Below are 18,402 nucleotides of genomic sequence, written 5' to 3' on the forward strand. Positions count from 1 at the left end.
CGTTTTCTTCAGTCCCTCTTTCCACACTTCCGACCAGCTGCCAGCGGTATAGACTCACTCCAACACGATTTAGTAGACACAGTCGCAATCATGACATGTCGGAGCTACATTCCAAACAATCGTCAGTACTTGCTTTGACCTTGGTTGCGGAGAATCAGTATGTCAGGGAGGGTGAGGCTGTTACATACGCCAAGGGAGCGACCGGGGCGGCGGTCTCAGCGGAGCGAGCCGCTTTGGTGATATATACGGTCTCTTTCACGACGACGGCGGCGGCGGCGGGAGTCTTAGCGGCGTGAGCCAGCCGGGTGATATACACAGTCTCTTTTTCGACGGCGGGGAGCCGAGGTCGTTCAGGCTCCCCGAGTCCGCTCTCGACCACAGGCGGAGCAGGGCTGTATTGGTCCGGGCTATATTGTTGACGGTATGGCCCTCTCGGTTGTGGATTCTTCTTGGCGGCGAGGTTGGGAAAAAGGAAATCGAAAAAGCCCCGGGTGGACATCTCATCCTCCTCAGCCCAGTCATTGGTGCCGTTCACATCCCGCTCGTACAGAAAATCTGGCTTGGCAGCAGGGGCCGTGGCGGTCGCGTCATGGGGAACGCGGGCAACGACGCCAACCGTGGCGAGGGCCACTGCCATGAGAATGGAAGTCTTCATCGTAAGGAATGGGAATGATCTGGGAAGGCGGAGAGAATGGCAAACGGGAAATGCAGCTGAGAGGTGGTGGTTGGCGGTAGAGCAGGCGACATCTGGGACCAGAAGGGGGAGATTCATGTCCTTTTCATAGTTCATGGGAGCATCCACCAACAGCGAAGGCAATAAACTTCACTGCATCAGCCATAAACACATGGACGAATGTCACGATCCACATCGTGTTATTGGAGGAAGCTCACGATCTTCTCAAGCCCCGGAGAAGATGCTGCACGTCGTGAAGGCAAAGCGGCCACGCTTCCGGCACTTTCTTGCTAATCCGGCACTTGAGTTAGGCTTAGCGGCACATGTTTTGGCCATTCCCGAGGCGGAGGAAGGCTTAAGAAAAGGCTCACTTCTCCCGACTTACCCTTTGAGACGAGGCTGGCGATCAAGCTTTTGGTGTGCGTCTTATTGGTGCCAATTACGCCTTTGGATTCAATAAATGCCCAAGAGAGATTTCCAGTGCGACCCAGGCCAATTCGTCAACGAGGTGCTGAAGAATCTGGAAGGGCCTCTTCGAGTCCCACTTTACTTTAACTTCGCATCTTCAATTTATTGCCATTTCCCTTCCAAGGTTGGCCATGTGGCGTGCATGATAGGAACATGCAGCCTGATGTCCGCCTAAAGTGAGGTCTGGCCAATAATGGACTCTTTTACTGATATTCTAGACCAACATGTCCAAGGCGATGGTATGAGACAGGATGGCGTTTTGCTAACTTCGCCTGAGAGAATTTCTTGAACTTCCAAAGTACCCAGTGCCCGGTTGAGCCGAGATTTCCCAGCCCATTAATAAAGTCAAACAAGCCGGAGTTTCGTGTGAGTCCCGAATTGCGAGAGATGACGTGAGTTTTCGATTGAACCTCGGGGTCTCAATATCACATTACTGGCAAGATGAGGAGTGGGATGATGATGTTTGCTACAGTCATGGGTGCATCATGCATGGTTCACAGCATTTGGTTTGCTAACATACCTAGGTTAAGGGAAAACACCATTTTGGCCAGGAGAGCACCGTAGCTAGGGCCCTCGTAGCCCGGGTATGCTACTTAGGGCAGTGGAGTTTTGAATCAAGCATACTCGCCATGGTACAAACATCTAATCAAACGGCGTCTGTGGATCTTCATCGCCAAGTGACCAAATGGGTGTTTGATTCTCGCAGATGTTGATGAGAGGGTTACAGGATTGGATAATTTCAGTGTGTCTCTCGGCTTGTGAATGTATTGTGCGACAAGCTCAACCAGCGGTTCGCATTGCTATTCATGTGAAAATAATCTATACTTGCAAACAACAAGTGACACGCATGAGGAATGACTGTTGACAGAGCACAGTTCATAAGCTGACGGTATGAAATACTTACTCACGATGTCCAATATAAATATGTAGGTAAGCTGATAGATCTACCTGTTGGATAGCCATGGGCACACATGGTCTTGATCACGGGATTTTCAGGCCTCACCGTCTACATTCAACCCTCAGGGACTTGCAATCTGTCAGCTCTACCGAAAACCGTGAACTTAACACCAGAGGCAAAAGACTTCTCAGCTATTCGGCGACAGCCAGACCATCAAAATATGGAGCCAGAAGATGCCCGAAAGAAGCTGGCCAAATATTGCGTCTTGCTTGAAGCTCTCCAGATTCTCATGGACGACAACTACAACCAGACTGTTCAGAACCGGCCCATTCCTCCAGGACTGCTGAGGTTACCGCGGCCCACCCCAAACAGGAGGAACGGCATCCCGGAGACCTTCAAGGAGTTTCTCAACGCACTAGCAGAGGTTTGCAGCTTTCGAATCAAATCTGATATGGTTACCGCCATCATTGTAGAGGAGAGACCGTCAGCAGAGTATGTGTTCCATGTCACACGTAACAGTTCAGCTTCGGGAGATGATGAAAAGGCAGACAGAGAGGGGCTGTTAGGCTTTTTGAAGCAAATCCTGGAACAGATACGCGGCATTCAGGAGACAGATGAGCGTGTGTTTCTGCAGTCCGAAGCTTACAAGCAACTGTTGTGTACCGTCATTGGAGACAATATCATCAAGATCAAGTATTACCGAAAGCAGCTGGGAAGGGCCGTGAAGAAGTTCATGGAAAGGTGTAAGCACTTCATGCTGGACAAAGACCTCAACGAAACACTCGAAAACATTCTTCTCGATATCGAGGCCTCAAAGACAAAGTCAGGAACTGGTAAGAGTTATCAAAAGCTTCAGTAAATCTGCGATTTCTCACTAAAAGTCTGCTGCAGATCGCCAAGAGTACCGCGACCTTATTATGAGTTGCGGAGTTCTCATTGGGCACGAGGATACACTCTTCAGATATTTGCGCGATGCAAATGTTGAGATGCCCGACTACTGGGGTACCATTTCCCATTACGCAGAAAGACTTCAGTCCTATCGTACCAGTATCAGAGCCTTCTTCCAAGCCAGAACCGAGTACGGTGAATTGTTTGCTAACCCTGTGGTTAACTTTGTGCCACCCAAAGCTGCAAGGCAAGTACCAGTCGACTGGACTCTCCACGATCTCACCAACTACTTCAACAGTGGCGAATACCGCAAGGATCTCTGGAGCTCAGAAGACATTAGAAAAGTTCACGCTGAGATTCAAAGGCTCTTGAGTGAGTCGCGCGAAGGGAACGAAGTCGGATTCCACCGCATCGTCCACGCGGAGGTCGCCCTAACACATTGGTTTTACAGCGAGCGGCCTAGAAGCGGTATTTTTTCTGAAAGCTCAGCCACCAGCAAATTCTTCGGCAACTACCACTATGTTGCGACGAGCAAGCCATGCTGCCTCATGTGCAAGCAATTCTGCGATGTGTACGTTGCTGGCATAAGATGTCGGCCGTTTCACACTAGGATTTACGCAAGGTGGACTCTTCCAGACTTTGAAGATTGTTATACGAAGGAGGCCGAAGAGGAGCTACTGGGGATATACATGTCAATGGCTCATAAGTTCGAGGAAAATTGCTCTCTCATCCTAGCCAAATGTAAGCCCGAGTTCGCCAGAAGTTCGTTTGACGATGAGGAGCATTTCGACTACGAAGACTTTTGTAGGCGCACGTCTATTGAGGATTGAAGTGTGTAGTGATGTCCTAGGACATAGTCAAGAAAGTACTAGGTACAAATATAGTCTTGAAGTAGTCTCAGTATAGTAATAACCACGGAATACCAGAATACCTATGCGTTGTCAAGACTTACATGTCTCCGTTCCAGTAACAGTTGGGACACTGTTGTGGCGCAACATGAACTCGCCAGGACTTCATTCCGAGTACCTTATAGCCCGTATTTAGAGTTCATTGATTTGAAAATAAATTCAAGATACTTTTCAGTAAAATCGAGTTCTTATGGCGCCTACGTCGTACCTAGTATAATTATGTTGATTAGTCTAGCGATACTATCAATTTGTTTAGTTGACTCCAAACTCCGGCTGCGCGTTGACAGATATGCCCCACGTTACTGAAATCATCCATCTCCATTACAAAGTTTTTGCTGCCTTTAGTCTATTCTCCTTCGCTCGCTGTGCGAGCTCAATCTTTGAAGCGTAAAGATCAAAAATGTGCGGCAGCCCCGGATAAACGTGCAACTCCACCTGAACGTTCGCTGACACAAGTCTGCTCGCGTACGTCACTGACTCTGCGCAGAACAAATCCAGCCCCCCAACGTCAATGTACGTGTTTGGAAGGTCCTCTAGGTTCGTTGCTCTTGCGGGAGCAGCGTATTCTGGCACATCCGCCTCTCCTGCCTTCCCTCCCAGGTATGCATTCCATCCAAGTTGATTCTGCAGGTTTGTCCACGTGAGAAACTGACACAGCTCGTTGTCCTTCTCAACTTTCGTCCTGTCGTCCAACATCGGATATATGAGCATCTGTTTCGCAAGAGGGGGCGATAGGCCTCGGTCGCGTGCCATCAGAGCCGCTCCCGCCGCCAGTCCACCACCAGCGCTGAGCGCGTAGAATCCCAGCCGCTTCGAGTCGATGTTGAGCTTCCCGCTGCTCTCACTGAGCCACTTCAAGGTCGCGTAGCAATCTTCCGCAGGCGTAGGGTGCGGGAACTCGGGCGCAAGGCGATACTCAACCGCGAACATCTGGACACCGGTCTCTAGGGCACACGTCGCAGCAAGGAGGCGACTGTACGGATCGATGTCGCCAGCCACCAGGCCGCCGCCGTGAACATAGATGAACGCTGGGTGCTTGACTGTCGACTCCACATCCTTGTGCGCAAACTGGTACACCACAATCTGCTCTCCATCGAACGAGGTAATCTGGTGTTGCGTCTCGACGATCTCATCGGGTATCGGTCCCTTCAATAACGAGGCCAAGCCCACGTTGGTTCTCGCGCGCAGCTGGAGAGCTGTCCTAGCTTGTCCAGGAGGCCTGATGGCAAGCACCGGGCCAGCGGCCTTCCAGAATTCCCTGTCGAAGCTCAATCCCGGCATTTTGGCAGCTTGATGGGACGTGAGGTGCTAGCTTGCGGTGGCGGCAAAGATCGGTGATAGCTTTGGAGGACCGTTCGGACGAGGCAGCTATACAAATACCGGGGAGCGCCTGGTACTTGAGAGAAGGAAGTTTCACGTTCTGAGAACAAGCCCGGGAACGCGGGAATTATATCATTCGGCATGGGCACACTTCTTCCATCAGCTCAGCCACTCGTGCTGGACCCCGCGCGCAGGAACCATGACAACCAAAGTCGCGGCAACTTCGGACGACCAGATGTCCCATGTTTCAAATGACCGCGGGCCGCTGTGACGAGTCTGTCCGAGCGGCATTACGGCATCACAATCAATCGGTGACGACTAAAAAGCAAAGTTTTCCGTCTTTCTGCGCTCAGGCGAATCCATCCGTGCCCGCCGACCTCAGGCCAGGAACGAACCACGCAAGTCGGAGATGCGCGGGAACGGCGACGCTTGGCTGACTGGGTCGTGATCCTGCCACGTGCGATTGAGTTTGGCTATGCAGGCCGGACACATGAGCTTGTGCAGTGCTTGCGTGTCTAGCTGGCTTTGCTAGATTGTAATGCGTAGTGGAATAAGATGCATTAGAATGCTCATTTGGGACATATGACCTGGATCGTGTCACCGCGAACGTTTCCCGCGGCTTTAGTGGTGATCGTTTGTGAAAAAGCAACATGTTTGAGTCACACGGTCAGCTCCTGTGAAGGTTGCTATCGACTCGGTTAATGAAGGATAAGCAATCGGTCCATGCGCCGTGACGTGTTTCCGGATGTAGTTGGAAATCCGAATGCGAAGGATCAGAAAGGAATTGGGATGGTGGGGACGGCTGCCTGTCACAGCGATGAAGTATTGAAGTAAGCGGGGACTTGGCAGGCATGAGACGGAGGAACTTAAGGTTGAAGATAGGAGATAATTCGTAATCATGTTGTCTATACTGTCCTAAACTCCGAATGGCTGTGAAAAGTAACTATGAAAGGTTGCTCAGTCAAAGACATCAGTGGCATACCGCTCGTTGCGGATGTTGTTGAACCACTCCTCCGCCTCCTCTTCGGTCATCGGCTTTCCGTCGTCCTTCTCACTCTTCTCATGCGCAGCCTTCAGCACAATATCCCTAACGCCCTCGGCAACGTGGTTAGAGCCACAGACATAGACCCGAGCACCCTGATCCCAAAGGCTGTAGAGCATCTCCCTCTCCTTCCAGATGCGGTGCTGAACATACTTGCACCCGTCCGACGCCTCGGGCTTACGACTGTATGCCCGGTAGACCGTGAGCACTCCTGCCGCCTCCCATCTGTCAAACTCTTCGCGATACAAGTCGTCCGCGGCCGGGTCGCGGCACCCAAAGAACAGAATCGCGTGCGCTAAGGGCAATCCGTTGCCAATGAGGATTGCACGCTCCTGAAAGAAAGCACGGAAGGGTGCCAGACCTGTTCCCGCAGCGACACAGAGGAGGGGCGTCTTGTCCATGTTCGGGGGCAGCTTGAAGCCACCTTGCGCTGGGCGGACAGCAATCTGCACCTTATCGCCTGCCGTCAAAGAGGACAGGTAAGATGATGTGACACCGATGTGCCTGCCTTGACCTGAAAGTGCGGGCTCGTCCAAAACACCATAAGTGAGCGTGGCGACGCCAGGATCCGCCAGTGGGGACGACGATATCGAGCTTTGAGTACCTTGTGGTTAGCGTTGTGTCCTGAGAGGAGACATCGTGGTCTGTATACTTACTACTGACGAACCCGCATGGGCGGTAGCATGAGAAGAAAGTGATTGAAGGGAATCGTCAGCGTAGGGAAGCGCTCCGCAATATCAAGAACAGACAGTCGTTTGGTCTTAATCTCGGAGTCGTAGCTACCACCAGCAAGGTCTTGAAGCTTGTTGCGAATCTTTTCATCCTTGGCCAGCTGCGCTAGTCCCGAGATGTTTCTCTTAGTTGCAGTCTGACACAGCTCAACGTATGAGCTGAGCACGTCCGAGACGGGAATGCTGTTGTTGGTGGGCAGCGTAGTTGGACCCGAAGCTTGAATGGTGACGTGAGAGTCCCACGTCAGATGGAAGCGGCGCATTACTCTGGCGACTGTATCCTTGGGGTTGTGCGGAAGCACAGCCATGTAATCACCTGCAGAGTAGCGCATGTTTGTTGGCAATTGAATCTCCATATGCCTCTTCACAGGACCGACATTTCCTTGGACGAGAGGACGGGAGTCGAGGACAAGTGCGTCTCTGACATCCTGGCGAAGAGTTGACGTTCGGGGCGTTGAGAAGGAGACCGAAATACCCGCGTCAGAGAGGTTGCTGTCGTCTGCCTGAGTCTGGCCACCAAAGCGCTTCACCAGTGCGGGCCACAGCATGTCGTCTTCCCATGCCTCAAAGTCGGAAAACATGTCACGGTCCTTGGCATCAGTCGTACCGAGAGGAATCAGCTGAGCAGCACCGCGCTCAGCTAGCGATGAATCGATAAGCTTGGGAATGCGCTGGTGTGTCTTCACCCAATCGGCATGTCCTAGTGGCTATCAGCGAACGACTTTGCATATGAAATGGCAGGGGAGACTCACCACAACCGTAAACTGCGTATGAAACGTTCTTAAGCTCCTTTTCCTTCAGGTTGGTCAACCAGTCAACAAACAGTGCGGCATTGTGTGGCGGCTGTCCTTCGTAGGAGGATGTGACAATGACCACTGGACGATCAGTCGGGAGAGCCTCCCGGGCAGTGTCGAGAGAGTCGACTGTGGCACTGAAGCCGTGCGATTGAGCGTCACTGGCAAGTCGTTGAGCCATGAACTCGCAGGTACCCGAGTTCGATCCATAGAAAACAGCCAGATTGCCACCCTTCGATATGCCGTTGGCGCCATTGCTCTGAGATGGGGTCTTCTCGGCTTGGGTCTTTGCGGCAGCCTTCGCGCTGGCCCCCGTCGCGATGATAGAGCCCGCCAAGCGCGCTTCAAGAAGCGCAGGGGTGAGGCCTTCTCTCAAAATAGCGCGGATGTAGAAGTCTTTCGGCTTTATGGTAAGCGTCTGGGCGACCTTAAGATCGTAGTTGGGGTTGTGGGCGACAAAGTTGAAGTTCTGGAATAAGACGGCCAGAGCGAGCAGCATCTCTTGCCAAGCGAATGCACGGCCAATGCAACCACGCATACCGGTGCCGAAGGGGGCCCAGCAGTTAGGGAACTCCTTCATCCGGCGGTCAAAGTTCTCATCTAGCATCCTCTCGGGCTTGAACTCGTCGGCATCATCACCATAGACCGCCGGGTCGAAATGTGACTTGGCCAAGTTCGCAACGATCATCTCACCGGTTTTGACAGGGTACTTGCCGCCGATGATCTCATCCTTCATTGCTTCTCTTCCAAAGCCTGGGATAGGAGCACTGAAGCGAAGAGTTTCTCGAAGTACCTGAGCCGAGGTTAGTAGTGACATTAGGCAGGATGATTTTGAACTACTCACAGCAGACAAATATTTCAGCTTGCTCACATGCTCCAGACGAATGGGACCGTCTCCGACGACGCTATCCACCTCTTGCTGGACCTTACGGTACTCCTCCGGGCGCTTGATCATCCAATACATGGTGAAGGCGAAAGTAGCTGCAGTCGTCTCGTGGCCGGCGACGAGGAAAGTGATCAAGTTGTCAATGATGCTATCATCCGTCATCTTCCGGCCAGTGACAGGGTCGGTAGTGTTGAGCATAGCCGTCAGCAGATCTTTGCGTCCGTTCGCACCGGTTGGATCCGAACGACGGGTCTCCAAAACCTCTCTTGCTGTAGTGCGCAGCATGTTGATGTTCTGTTTGAACTTCTTGTCCTGCTTCTTGTAAAATACCTGAGGGAGCACACGGAGACCCTTGTCGCCAGCTTCCTTCAACACAGCATACATGGCAGTGATGAAGGGATGGGTTTCTTCGCGGTAATATGAGTTGAACCGGAAGCCCATGGAACATAACGCCACAGTGTCCATTGTGAGTCTCGTCATATCTTCGCCGATGGGAATGGGGGTTGAAGAACCGTGTCGGGCCCACTTCATGGCTAATTGTGCGGCAATATCGTGCATGTCGTCGAACATCCCTCTGATAGAAAGGGGGCCAAAGGCTGACATCAACACGCGATGGGCGACACCCCAGTTCTCTTCTTCCACCCCTTTGGACTACGCGAAGTTGTGTTAGAGACCACCTGAGAGTCAACTTTGTTTACACGGAGATTACTTACCGTAAACAAACCATCGTGTACTGCTTCTCGGAGAATCTACGGCAACTCTTTAGAAACGCCATTGAGCCGAGAAGGATGGCACCATTTACCTCCAAGTCGCCTTCTATGCTCTTCTTGAATCGCTTGTCGTCACAAATTTCGTTAACCAGAGCGTGCGTGTTAACCCAGACCAGCTTCTGTCCGAGAATGTCTACTCTGTAAATGGGGCCTGAATGAGAGTTAGCAGGGCGGGATGCAACGCTACTTAGTCAAGTGCAATTCAGAGTTGCCCACCATATTTGTTAGCGAGGTGGAGGAACGATCCCAACGGGTACTCCATGTCAATGTCGGTAACATTGCCGAGGAGCGGCACGCGGGGCGGCTCCGGGATCTCGACGGTCTTGGCCGCCATACTGAAACTCTTTCTCGAAGACCTCCGGGATAGACTGAACACTCTGCGTCGCTTCTCGGGTGTTGGGGGTTGTTTGCTCTCAAGGGTTGGTTGGGTTTCCGGCTTGGTGATGGACGACATGATGGGCCACGGGTTCCAGTGACGGACTTTGAATCATATATAGCGGTTTCAACTCGCAAGACACGGTTTCCTGGCCTTGGACTATTTGACGTCGAGATGAGGTCCCGCTTCCTCGCTCGGTGCGCAGGATCATAACGACCGTCGGAGTGACGGAGACGGAGCAGCGGGTAAGGAGTTATTCCTTCGGTGTCCTCGGGACAGAGTGTAATGTGGCTGAGGGAGCAGAGTTCAAGGCTGATGATATGAGGCCTCAGTTGTTTCTGAAGCAAAATCGCCAGGTTGCTGGGCTTCGTGTCTGAGGATCCGACCTATTCGTAATCTCGCCAGCGCCGCGGACGCCCGTGCCCGGGGTAAAGTGGAGCCCGATCCTGATTTGGGCCGTTAAGCGCCAGGCACTGGACCGGCCGCACCTCCGCGGCGTCCGTGCCCCACTCTTTGCGGCAGTGTAGATCCTCGACAAGAACTGCCACACGGCATCGCTCAGACCGGCTTGCAGCCGTTCGGGACCCTTGATTTCCGTTCTGATGACATATTTATTTCCTATGCCGTGACTGGAGGATTTGTTGACAGCCCTACTTAATCTCAACGACGTCTAGTCTTCCTGCAGCCAATCATTGTGGGCACATTACATGCGCCCAGCCTTGGCGAAAGGAAGGACCGGAGCAAGTCATCACAGTCTGGAATTGGGGTAAAGCGTGGATAGAGAGTAAATACAAGAAACACTGAAAATCGTTGCGGCAAAATGCAATCACATCGTAATATAATCCATCATTCGGGTGTTTGATTAGACGCTTGGATCGACCACAAAGACATCGCGACGCTGACTTACGTAAGGAGGACGATCAGAATGAACTCAAGTATAAATTGCAATGAAGCCATGAAGTCACAGATTTGGTCTGTTTTCAAGTTGAGATGAACACATTAGAAGTGATGTAAGTCCGGAAAACAGATCAAGAAGCTCAGACTTGATTATTGAGTGTATGAGTGTTGCGTTGGCTGATGCCACATATGATTGGCTTCCCCAATGCAGCAGCTGGGCTCAGGACCGCGTAGGACAAGAACTGGAATCAGTACAGTTGCGACGCGTCAGCTTCTTGCCCCTCCAAGTTGCATCACACTTGCAGTCCCAGCAATCCGAAATCGTGGTAGTAACAATCTCCTCCCTCGTAGTAACAGCTCATACCATCTTCAACAACGCAGACTTTCTGCGAAATAGTTAGAATTTAACGATTTCGACAGGAAGGACATTGATTTACCCTAGGAAAAAGGTCGTTGTGCGTAGCCAAAGACACATTTTCCGGGGAGGAGTCGAGGGGGGCAGCTGTCGCAACCGTGGCAGCCACAAGAAGCAGGACATATGCAAAGGCATTCATTTTCAGGGGTTGGAAACGAGTGAGTAGGCAATTTGACCTGGATGTAAAGTGCGTAATGGAATTAGGTCACTTGAGGTTTTCTGGCGATGAAGATGAAGTTTATATGGAATTTCCAAGGGCCTCTCAGCCAGATTATCTTCAGCCACAGACCGCGTTGAAATTTCTTCAAATAACCGACTTGTTGATTGCTTGTTGAAGTTATATGACCTCTTCTTGGCGCTTACAGTAGACGGACGGTAGGATAATATTGCTCGGAAAAGGAGAGCAATCGATTCGTGACCGATTTACATCGACCGTCTGCTAAAGCCTACACATTTGCCTGTCAGCCACATTAACTCGCTATAAGGGGGGTTGCAGATTGAGCTAGACTAATGAGCCTTGCACAAGAAGATGATGGATGGTTGCTGTGGTTGCGTTGGGTGCAATGGTCATGTAAGTTCAGGTACCTGCAATATTGCGACTATTTCAAGGCCGGCCTAGTCGCGGGCCTTGGAGGCCGTAGCTCTAGGCCTAGAGTCATGAGCATTTTCTTAGACAGTGTTCCACGTCCGGCTTATGTGATCTGCCAGCTTACATACTGTACCAACCGCAGTCTATTATCACTGTGTCCACAAATTTGAGTTTGTGTCATTTTGTTCGGCGGGTTGCAATTGAGCAGGAGCAATTAACTGTCTGGTATGGCTCAAAGCAGAAGCCTTCGGTCATGCCGAATGCATATTATCTGCTCCTATTTCCATTCAGCCAATACTCATGTGGACTACTAAACGGAGACGTTGTAAACATTGGTGAAGGATGAATAATCTACGGCTTGAGCCCGTTGATGAAAAAGCTTTACGATTGAGTTGAAGAGATTCTGGGTTGCTGGGAGCGATGTGCATCAGTCGATTCACTCTAACCACGACACCGTACAGTCGCCTGAGACTGCCAGGAATTGCGGTTGCTATCTCCCATAATTTTTCAACGATGCTTCGATTGTAAGCTCAGCTCATGGCTGTGTCCACCACCAGATCAGCGTGTCATATGAGTCACTCGAACTGATCTCTAGTAATTTGATAGACTTCGTTGAGGCATCATGGGTCATGATGAGTGTTTCAGAATTCTTTCACTTGTATGTACACCGAAGGTGATCAAATAAAGGGAAGCGCCGTGTGGCCGGGGCTCCGGTACATGATGAGCGGCGGCGGGGAGACCCTCGTCCGGCCGCCCGCCGGCCGCCCACTCCCGAAATACTCACGGCCCCATTTCATACTACCTATATCCCGATATGCCTCTGCGCGCTGTAAGGGCGCACAGAGGTTTGTGAAGCAGAAAACTGACGGCAAGCTATCTATAAAATGGGATGCTCCTTTGGGCGAACTGCTGGAACGGTGCTCCCGTTCTTCGTACCAGTCGAATTACTGTACATACAGATTCACCCAAAATGCAGTTTTCTTCCCTCGCAGCATCTTTCCTCATGCTCAGCTTCCCTCTAGCTGCCATCGCGCAGCAACGATGCAGTGTACCCTCACTCTCTTCAGACACCAACAAGGAGAACAGCGTCGCGGTGAATTTTGATGCCGCAACGAACAAATACTCTGCGTCTGTCCCGCCTGGCAACATGGAACTTATCATACCAAGCCTCAGCATCACCAACAACGGAGGGAAAAATCGGACCTTTTGCTTAGCCATCGATCCTTCGTCACCTAGGACTGTTGATTGTTTTGGGGTGGAGCCGAAGTCAACATGTACCATACCCGACTACCGCGGCGTCCCTTTCAGGCTTGACACATACCTGCGTTAAAGATACAACCAGATATTATAGTTTGCCTGTGCCGTTTGTATAAAGCCTTCGACTTGAAAGCAGAATATCAATCTACCATACAGGGCTTATCGTCCAGCCGTGGTTCAAACTCCAGTTCTCAGCGAAATGTGATATTATTTCTTTCAAAACCATCTCCCCCGGAACAACAACTTGATGCACTTATTGCTTTGACCAAGTATTGTCTGGTTGGATGACAAGTTAAACCAGACCAATTCCTTCTGAGTCAAGTGCGAGGTTCATCCCCTCGAAAGCGCTGAAGCAAGTTTTGACTCCAGAACTTTAGTACATATGTTTGTCCTCCAATTGACCGGCATTGTTCTGCAGTTCCCTCCTGGGCTGGAAGTAGTCTCCTAGACCCAGCAGAAAGAAACAGGGAAATATATCTTTTGGCTCGGCGATGCAAAAGCATTAAGGTCTGTCCTCGTCAAGAAATTTTCCCTATCCTCAAGCTTCCTGCGTTTGAGTGCAAACCCTCATCGTTCTCCTTCAGCTTAGGCTGTTGGTCTCACAGGACCAGCTAGCTGGTAAGGGTCACTATAGGCAGTAAATATCATATTATATTAACTATATTAGTAGTGATATATATATAGTTAACTGCGTTAGAGGTAGTAGCTATAATCGTAGCATTAATTATAGAGGGTGGTGCCTTATGTAATTGCTAATTATATAAGGCGCGCCCAGCTTAATTAATACTATAATAGGCTAGTGTTACTAATACTAGTAACTTTCTCTTTTTACTAGTATTAATATAGTTAATAGTAACTATAGTATAGTTTAAAAAGAAGTTATTAAACGATATATAATATGAAAAGTAGTAATTACTAGTAATTATAATAATTACTTATAACCCCTACTATAGTAGTTACTCCTAACTATTACTTAATCCTACCTTAGGCTAATACTAGCAATTAGTACTACTTAGGCCTATATAACTTATCCCTCTATTTATATTATTACTAAGTTTATATTAAGGAAGTGCGTGAGGTATTAGTTAGGCTTCACTTTAGTAAAGGTATTAATAAGGTTATTATTACTGTTAATCTATTATATTTTATATAGCTTATAGTGTTTATATAACTACTATAGAGCTATAATATTAATTATTAAATATTTCTCCTTTATAGAGCTTAGTTTAATAAGGTATTTATATAGTAAGTATAAGTTAGTATAGATAATAGTAGGTATTAGAGGTAGGTTAAGCTATTTAGTAATTATTTAGAGGGTTATAGAGATAGTATAGGCTATATTAATACTAGTAACTATACTATAAACCTTAGAAGCTAGTATATTTTAAGTAACTTACTTACTCTTTATTAAACTAAAGTAGATAATATTACTATTAATTATAAATTTATTCTTATTAGAAGGGGTTTTATTAGTAAGAATAATAGTGAAACTAAGCTATAATATAAAGTTAGTATTATTAGTAAATAAACTATTAATAAAGATAAGGAGTTTAGTAATTAATAAGTTAATAGGTATAAATATTAATCCTTATACTAGTAAATCTATCTACTATTATAGTTATATATTAAGGGCTTTAATATTATTAAGTGAGGGGTTTTAGTACTAAGTAGTAGTTAATAGATTATAGTATACCTTAGGTTAGTAGATTAATATAATATATATACTATATATATATTATTTAATATATTACTTCTTAATAATATTAGGGGTAGTGTTAGTATTAATAAGGGTAAGCTTCTTACTTTAGCCCTTCTAGTAGAAAATAATTATACCTAACTTATTAATACTAATAATACTATTATTAAATATTAGTAGTTAGTTAATAGTAAGTTATTACTTAGCTTTTACTATAAATAAGGCTTTAGTTAGAGCTTTATCTTTATAAGTTGAGAATTTAGTATTAGTAAGGCTTAAAGTGTTATTAATTTATATATTAATAACTATAAAGTTAGGGTTAACTATTAAAAGGACTAAAAGGTAGGGGTTATAGCTTAAAGTAACTATCTAGAGAACTTCTCTATAGTAATAGCTATATATAGCTTATTAGTAGGTGCTAGTTTTAGTAATACTATAGAGTAGCTTAATAACTCTTATAATAATACCTTTTAGGTATTAGTTATAAATCTAGATAGGTAAGTATATTAAGATTATTCTATTAAGCTTTATTACTAATTAGATATATACCTATATTATATTATAAAACTAGAGGATTTTATTAGAAAGTAGTAACTATAGTGTAATAGTAAGGATAAAGTATTAGCTTATATACTATATTATTAGTAACTATATTAAGATTACTTCTTTACTATTATTAGTATATCTTTAGATAATAAGGTAGGATTTCTTATAAGGCTTATTAGTATTCTTACTTTTAATCTTATTAACTATTTATAATTAGAAGATATAGATATTTATATACTTAATAGGGTTATATATAATTATCTTAAAGATATTTTAATTAATAAGTCCTTTAACTTTAGCTTTATTAGATTACTTAAAAGGGTAGCTAGGTGTATTAATCTTATCTACTTTATAGAACTATATAGCTAAGTTGAGGTTAGTATATTCCTTATTAGTTAAAAAGATTTTATTAGTAGTAAAGAATATAGTAGTAGTATTAATATTATTAACCTCTAGTGTGAAGTTAATACTAAGGGTAGGGTTAATATTAACTATCTTTACTATAAGTATCTATTTTTATAAACTTTAGTGTAGCTTACTTAAAGGTAGCTTTAGGTATTCTTCTCCCTTATAAGGTTAGCTATATTAGCGTAGTAGTAGTAGTACTAGTACTAGTAATCTTTCTTAGTCTTCTTTTATTAGTATTACTAATACTTTAGAAGTAATTAGTAGAGAGTTAGTATTAATAATATCTTTATTTAAGTTATTATAAAAAGGCTTAATATAGGTTAATTAAAATATTCTTAATCTATAAAGTAGGTTAAGTATATAATTCTCTCTATTAATAGAGAGAAGCTTATATAGACTAGCTTAGTTTTTATTCTTATACTATATAAGAATATCTAACTATAGTGGGAAGGTAAGTATTAATAATATATTTAAGTTATTATAGAGGGTAAAAGTATTAAAGACTTATTACTTAGTATATATATAGTAGAGTTTATTAGTAGCTTTTTATATAGCTTCTTAATACTTTATAATACTTAGAGATAGTACTAAATCCTTAGTTACTTAAGAGTAGGCACTAAAGATAAGTAGGGTTAGGATTAAACTATTAGGCCTAATAGTATTATTAATAGTCTTAATAGTTATCTATAAGGCTTACTTATAAGGGATAGAAGGGTTTTTAGTATAGATAATATTATAAGTATAGTATAAAGTAGTATAATAATATTTAACCTTACTAATACTATAGTAAGCCTTAATAGAGACTTCTTTAATAGTAATTACTAAGGTATAGGTAATATATTTAAATTTATAGCTATAGAAGTTAGTACTAGTATCTATAGTAATAAAGTTAGGAGAGCTTTAATAGATATTAATTTAGTATATATATAAAGCCTCCTAAATATACTAAATTAATAGATCTTTAAGGAAATAAGCTATATTAAAGCTAGTAGTATTATTAATAACGTAGAGCACTAGCTTATTACTATTAAGATATATAATATCTATAAAGATCTTATAGTTAAACTTATAGTTATTATATAAGGTAAATCTAAACCTTTTAGGTTAACTAGTATAGAGTTAATAGTATTAGTAGACCTTAGTTAGATAGGTAAGGAGGCCTTTATTAACCTTATACTTAGCTTTAGTAAGGATATATTAAAGTTTAGTAACTAATAAGTAGTTAAAATAGTAGTAGAGTTATTAAAGTTTAACCTTATTGAGGTAGTAATAGGTAACTAACTATTCCTATTAGAGAAGTATCTAGGGATACCTCTATTTATAAATAACTAGAACTTTAAGGTCTCTCTACTTTATAATATTATTAAGGTTATTAAATATAATTTCTATTTTATCTATATTATAAAGGTAGTATAAGAAGGGTATATTTATTAGTATAACATAGAAGGTAATAAGACTAAGTAGTATAGGGATTTTAATAGATCTTAAGGAGTAGATAAGGTTACTAAGGCTAAATCTAATAGTAGCTACTCTTATAATATTAACTTTAAGGTTTAGTATTAATTATTAAAGTATAAGAACTTAAGGCTAGCCTACTATTAAATATTTAGAGGTATTAGTATTAAGTAGAATACCTTAGAAGATTATTAATTTATATCTTCCTTTAAGAGAGAACTATAAAGTATATTTTTTAAACTTAACTATAGTATATAGATCCTACTTAGTAATAGCGTAGAAAGTAGCGTTATTACCTAATATACTAGTAACTTTAAAGCTATTAAAAGTAATACTAGTAAAGTAAGAAGTGAGAAATTATTAATTTTTATTATTTAAGCTATCTAACCTATACTAGCTATCTTTAGTATTAGAGTTATTAATATTAAGAGTACTAAAGTAGTTTAATATATCTTTATTATAGTTATTAATAGAAAGGTTATTAATACCCTTAACGCCTTTATACTATACTAGAAAGTAATTAAAGGTAGGGGTAGAGGTATCCTTATTAATATATATTTACTTAAAGTAGTTAAAAGCTTTATAGTGATTTTTAGTAAGGTACTTTATTAACTAGTAGCCTATCTTACTATAAATATAGTACTTCTTCTTAGATTTAGGAAGTATAAGTTAAGGGTAATATTAACTATAAAGTATATATAGGTAATAGCTAAATTAAGAGCTATAACTATAGCTATTATATTAATAATCAATCTAGTATTAGTTATTAATAGGAGCTAGATTTATTATAAAGTACTTATAAGCTTAGCTTTATATTATAATACTAATAGATAATTAAAGCTAATTAGTAATACTTTTATAGTCCTTAGTAGGGCTTATAAGAGTATAGTTATACTTAGGTATACCTTAGTAAGTACTAAGAACTTAATTATAAAAGGTATTATTAGAGTAATAGATAGTAGAGAAGGTATATTAAATAGTAATAAGCTTATTAAATACTATTTTAAAGTACTTTATTTTAGTTTTATTAGGGTTCTCTAGGATTATATAGTTAAAGGTAGTATTATACTACTTAGAGAGATATACTTAATAGGACTCTTTAGTTTTAAAGTAGGTTTTAACTTTAGTAACTAAGTTAGTGAGGTTAATAGGTATATTATTACTATAAAGCTTATTATAATAGTAGTTAAGTACTTTACCCTTAAATATAATAGAGAAGGCGCTTAGGGTTTAAAATTAGTTAATACCTATTTTAATATAGTAATTCTTAAAGATAAGAAGCTTAGAGTTAAAGATATTATATATATTACCCCTAAAGTATATACTATTATAATATAACTTTATAAGATCTATAAGTTAATAAGGGGATAGTTAGTTAAGTATAG

General features: G+C 43.7%; 6 protein-coding genes across 6 annotated transcripts; 2 read left to right on the forward strand and 4 right to left on the reverse strand.

Annotated features, from left to right (window-relative positions):
* Window positions 1-88: 88 nt before the first annotated feature.
* On the reverse strand, window positions 89-655 carry GCG54_00003177 (uncharacterized protein; the record flags this gene model as incomplete). Its single annotated transcript, XM_045403253.1, has 2 exons — window positions 89-104; window positions 189-655. 2 exons carry the CDS (start codon window positions 653-655, stop codon window positions 89-91), a joined length of 483 nt encoding a protein of 160 aa, XP_045270156.1.
* A 1,604-nt stretch (window positions 656-2,259) lies between these two features.
* On the forward strand, window positions 2,260-3,757 carry GCG54_00003178 (uncharacterized protein; the record flags this gene model as incomplete). The annotated part of the gene is made up of 2 exons (XM_045403254.1): window positions 2,260-2,872; window positions 2,931-3,757. 2 exons carry the CDS (start codon window positions 2,260-2,262, stop codon window positions 3,755-3,757), a joined length of 1,440 nt encoding a protein of 479 aa, XP_045270157.1.
* Window positions 3,758-4,156: 399 nt separating this feature from the next.
* GCG54_00003179 (Monoterpene epsilon-lactone hydrolase) lies at window positions 4,157-5,116 on the reverse strand (the record flags this gene model as incomplete). The annotated part of the gene is made up of 1 exon (XM_045403255.1): window positions 4,157-5,116. One exon carries the CDS (start codon window positions 5,114-5,116, stop codon window positions 4,157-4,159), a length of 960 nt encoding a protein of 319 aa, XP_045270158.1.
* A 996-nt stretch (window positions 5,117-6,112) lies between these two features.
* GCG54_00003180 (Bifunctional cytochrome P450) lies at window positions 6,113-9,832 on the reverse strand (the record flags this gene model as incomplete). Its single annotated transcript, XM_045403256.1, has 6 exons — window positions 6,113-6,791; window positions 6,854-7,628; window positions 7,681-8,515; window positions 8,594-9,259; window positions 9,333-9,529; window positions 9,595-9,832. The coding sequence occupies 6 exons, from the start codon at window positions 9,830-9,832 to the stop codon at window positions 6,113-6,115; spliced, it is 3,390 nt and encodes a 1,129-aa protein (XP_045270159.1).
* A 1,112-nt stretch (window positions 9,833-10,944) lies between these two features.
* Window positions 10,945-11,205, reverse strand: GCG54_00003181 (uncharacterized protein; the record flags this gene model as incomplete). Its single annotated transcript, XM_045403257.1, has 2 exons — window positions 10,945-11,037; window positions 11,089-11,205. The coding sequence occupies 2 exons, from the start codon at window positions 11,203-11,205 to the stop codon at window positions 10,945-10,947; spliced, it is 210 nt and encodes a 69-aa protein (XP_045270160.1).
* Window positions 11,206-12,625: 1,420 nt separating this feature from the next.
* Window positions 12,626-12,985, forward strand: GCG54_00003182 (uncharacterized protein; the record flags this gene model as incomplete). The annotated part of the gene is made up of 1 exon (XM_045403258.1): window positions 12,626-12,985. One exon carries the CDS (start codon window positions 12,626-12,628, stop codon window positions 12,983-12,985), a length of 360 nt encoding a protein of 119 aa, XP_045270161.1.
* Window positions 12,986-18,402: the final 5,417 nt, after the last annotated feature.

This window comes from Colletotrichum gloeosporioides, assembly GCF_011800055.1.
Source record: "Colletotrichum gloeosporioides strain Lc1 chromosome Unknown consensus_9, whole genome shotgun sequence".
Lineage (NCBI taxonomy): Eukaryota > Fungi > Ascomycota > Sordariomycetes > Glomerellales > Glomerellaceae > Colletotrichum > Colletotrichum gloeosporioides.